General features: G+C 50.1%; 1 protein-coding gene across 1 annotated transcript; it reads left to right on the top strand.

Annotated features, from left to right (window-relative positions):
• Positions 1–1,720: 1,720 nt before the first annotated feature.
• Positions 1,721–3,588, top strand: NGA_0487310 (uncharacterized protein; the record flags this gene model as incomplete). Its single annotated transcript, XM_005853360.1, has 2 exons — positions 1,721–1,849; positions 2,224–3,588. 2 exons carry the CDS (start codon positions 1,721–1,723, stop codon positions 2,896–2,898), a joined length of 804 nt encoding a protein of 267 aa, XP_005853422.1. The 3' UTR covers positions 2,899–3,588.
• Positions 3,589–4,540: the final 952 nt, after the last annotated feature.

Here is a 4,540-nt window from a genome sequence, read left to right as displayed (position 1 = left end):
TGAGGTGAGAACTGGAACCGAACAAAGTCCACCGCTTCCTTCATCTCCCAGATTATGCGTCTTTTGGCTGCCGCGATCCAGCCTCGATGAGGGGAAAGTATCGAAAAGCAACTGTTCAAATGCGACCAAAACATGACATCCCACTTTATCAGCAGTATTTGAAAAAGGACGCGAGTAGAGAGAGACCACGTCAACGTATGAAGCTGATACCAAGGAAAACCAAACAAAAATTCAAGTCCCCTTTCAATCGTGTAAAAGTATTTTCCTTTCTCTCCCTTACTTTCCAAAATGGAGTAGATTAACGCCTGCTGCAAAGGCATGATCGCGCATTCATACCTCGGCTGTTTACACTTAATTCTTGAAAGTTTGCTCGGCCAACCCAAAAGCGCCACATTCTAGAATACTTGTGATTCTTTTCCCCTTTCCCTCCAACACAACATCGCTTACCAATGTCCAGGTATATTCTCTATTTTGTGTTTAGCTGTTTCTCTATCCAGGAAAAGCGAGGGGAAAGTGGCTGACCCCTGAGCACCTCTGCTCCTTTGAAGGTCTTCGTTCTATACGTCCCTCAATCCTGATACCACCCTTGACTTCATATGTGGAGCAAAATGCAAAATGGGCTCACTTACACGCGCTCAAATGCGGTATTTACAAATACCATGACTAAGTATGACGTTTTCTATAAATAGTACTTTATTGCCGACATATAACGAACTTGTAAGCGTTGTTGGGGAAAGTATTTCGTGCCATAATTATTGCTCGAGGCTAACGTGCGCTACTATTACAATGTCTAGCATACGAAACTTGTGTAATATTATAACCCACACCCTCGTGAACGCTCGCAAGCTACTTCTTTCGCAGCATTTTGCTCACGGATTTCTATTTCGACGCAAGCATATTCCACGTTTAGCAGGTCGTTGGAAAGTTCATGATCAAACATTGGTCATGCTTTCGTTTTGAAGCTGAAACTCTCTCTACCTCTCTTCTTTTTCTTTCTACATTTATCTACTATAATACAGCAGAGTAACTTTTTTACGGGATATAATTACCTGTGGTCTTGGTTATGCTTAAAAGCCGCGCCAATGATTATAAGGAGTCTCTCGCATAGTGTCTCTCACATTCAGAAACCTTTATTTTTTCATTGAAGTTCTTCTAAAAAGTAAATGTTTCACAACGTATTTCCATGATGGAATGGCGACCATTTTGGGTGCAATTCGAGAGCTTAGTAGAAGCGTGCAGCCGAGGTTCAAAATTTTAAAATTCGGCGAGGGCGTTCGCAGCATTTGGAGCAGCTCGTCCCTCGCCGACCCTACCTGTGGCTGTGACACTTGCCAGGAGGTCCGAGGATTCCCTCCATCGTTGTGGGCAAAGCAAGTTTTATGTTCACTTCATGATTGGACGTCCTCAGGTCTCTTCCTTTGGGACTTAATTCATCTTGAGTGCTCAGAGATTTTTTTTTCATACAGTCGTGATTTGGCCAAATTATTGATCAAGAAATAATTTGTCGCAGCTTTGTCACAGTTTTTGCTTCACATTGCCTGTCGGCTTTCTGATTGACAGCGCGGCATAGACGAACAACACAATCACGGAATTTGGAACCACTCGAGTCGAAAAGAGGAATAATAAGGACTTTCTGAAGGCTCCTATATTTATTTGCTCCATGTCGCTCCTCATGACCTACCACTCTATCTTACCAATCACGCCACAGAAGGCCCTCTCCATGGCCCGTTTATTTTCCTCCTCCGCTCTCCTGCTTATTTCTGCGCTTCTCCCTCTTCTAGACGTCGGAGGACATGAGGCATGGCCCGGGAGCTTTACTTGCCCCCCAACGCAAACCCTCTCTCCCAGGGTGAATGCGTCAGGCGTATGCGACTGTGCCGCTGGATGGGTCGGTCCGGAATGTGGAATTTGCACGTCTGACGAAGCCTGTGCCAGCATCGAAGGAGAGGGTTCTAGGTGTGCACAAACGTCCTTCGCCGGAGAAAAGAAACTGGTGAGGAGCTTCGTGAGGGTGATGATGCGTGTAGGAAAGCCGCCGAAGCAGGAAAAAGCGAAGGGGCACGCAGCGGATGGGGACAACTGTTATCGATATCATCTCTGCTTTCTCCCTCAATGTCTTAGGAAGCAATGCAAGTGAGGCGATGGCCAGCAACCCAAGTCACTTTTTTCCATTCTGCCCTTTCTCCTTTATTCTTCCATCCCCGGTCTCTTTTTCTTCTTTAGGCGGGCTTTTGTGAAATAACGACCCCTGCCATTACGGACCTTTTGCACGGCACTGGCTTTGTGCAGATGAAGTTCGAGCCGGGCGACTTCTCCTTCCTTTTCATCAAACGCCACGATAACCCCACAGACCCTGCCTTGGCGACGTACCTGCCTATCTTCCGCTGCCAATCGGACAGGACGACCGTAAAAACAAATCATGGCACCGGCGCTGTCACGTACACCTCTCCGGACTTATCCTGCGCTTTGACCTGTGTGGTGGGGGAAGACCGTTCTTGCACGAGCATCTTGGAGCGGGTGGTCAAAACCGTTGGGTCCTTGGGTGGAAGCACCATCATATGCGACCCCTTCACCAAAGCCTGCGCCGTGAAAGAGATCACGCTCGATACATTCATCGCCGGAGGGGTGAAAACGGCCAATTGTCAAGTGAGCGAATGCCTGGCGCCTGTTCCTTTGGTGTCGCCCAAGACCACACCTTTGCAGCCTCCCTCTGTGCCTGCGGCTCCCACAGCACCCGCCGCCCCAATTACCCGAACCCCTCCCTCTTCCACGGCCTCTGTCGACCCCACCGTACCTGCAGCCTTGCCTGTACCCTCCAATCCTGCTCCTGGCATCCCTCTCCCCGCGAATTCTGCGACTGGCACCCGTTCTGGCCCCCCCCGGGCGCTGCGAAGCTAAATGCAATCGCTTAAGCGGAAAAGGATTGCTTGTCGCCGTGAGAGAGTTTGACAGTCGTTGGCCCGGTAAGGAATCTAAATCATTGCAGAGGTCGTTTTTCACAGGGTGGTAATGTTGCGGCAGCGCAAGCATATGGCAGACGTTTATATGTTTTCCTGCTCTTAGCCTTTCAAACCAAGGTGTTGTAGGCACTGTGGTGTTCGTGTGGTTCAGGATTTCACACAACACTAGACAAGGACGTAGGAAGGAATCTTGTGGATGGAGGGAAGGAAAAGGACAGGCGGAAGGGGCCATATCGGATTGCTTTTGCCGTATGTGAAGGACAGGGGATGCGACCTAGCCCTACGATAGTCTCTTTACCTCTGGATGACATGCTGCTGAAGGAAGAAAATGAAGGAAGGAAAAGGCGACCAGAGGTTGGGGCGGAGGGACGGCGGGAAAAAAGATGGAGTGGGGCAATGGAAGCACACTGCACAGACAGAGGGGTCTTGACGCAGGAAAGGCGGGGAGGGCAAGAGAGAAGCGTGTACATAGGGCAAGCGGGCGTGCCCGAGGCTCGACAGTACGTTTGCATACAGACACATAGCAGGTATATGTATATTTGTTGCCAGGTTAATGGAGGTTGAAAAGCGCAATGGGAGCGGTCGCATTTGGAAAAAAAGCACGCAAAAATTATGGATGTTGTAAATATTGCTCTTCGTGATTTCTAGCTTTTCATCGAGAAGCCACTGTACCGCAACAACTGAAACATTGTCTTTATCCCAATCACATTGAATTCCCCTCCTCTCAGTTTCCCAACCCCCTTTTCTTCAATCTCAGGTTCCTTTCTCCGTGGTTTCGCTTCCTTTTTCGCCCTTATCTTTGGAGACATCACCATTTGCAGCCGCCTTTTTCTCCTCTCCATTTTCTTCCTCCTTCGTTTCTCCTCCCACCTTTCCCTTCCCTGCATTTTCTGATCCTTCTCCCGCCGTTACAGGACCTCCTGAAGCGGCCGCCGCAGTTGCGGCCGTAACCGCCTCTTTTTCTGCTTCCTTCTTCTCCTGCTCTTTTTCTTCCGCGGCTTCTGCGGCCAATCGCTCTGCCCTGCGGGCTTTCACTGCGTCCGCCACCTGCTTTGCGACCTACACATCAGAGGGGCAGGAAGGGGAGGAGGGAAAGAGCGCGGAAGGAAAAGGGAGTTCCGGGGCAGGGCGATTAAAAGGGAAATTACGAGGACGGGGGGAGGAGAGCATGGAAAGGAAGGAAAGACGCACGAACGGCATCGTACCTTCTCGACCTCGGGAATGGAGTCGGCTGGGACTTGATGAATGAGGACGGCTGTGGCATAGGTGTCGAGGAGGGACGCACAAAGAGAAGTAGCCGTGAGCAATAATTGTACCGTGCTGCCCTACCCTGGACCTTCCTCCCTTCGATGTGTTCTCTTTTGTCCTTACCGGCTTCCTGACCAGCCTGTGCCTTGATGCCCAGAGCGTAGTCTCGTTCAATGGCGCGCAGGAGATTCCATTCCTACAGGGAAGGAGAGGAAGGAGAAGGCCCGATGGGCGGAAACCAGACGCGTGGTGAAAGGATGCTATCACGACAAGCACGGGCAAAACAATTCGGGGAGAGGGAAGGGAGAAAGAGGAAGGGAGGAAAAAGAAGG

The sequence above is a fragment of the Nannochloropsis gaditana genome (genome assembly GCF_000240725.1).
Source record: "Nannochloropsis gaditana CCMP526 unplaced genomic scaffold scaffold933, whole genome shotgun sequence".
NCBI lineage: Eukaryota > Eustigmatophyceae > Eustigmatales > Monodopsidaceae > Microchloropsis > Microchloropsis gaditana.
The sequence above is the reverse complement of the archived record's forward strand: the minus strand, read 5'-3'. Positions and strand labels throughout refer to the sequence as shown.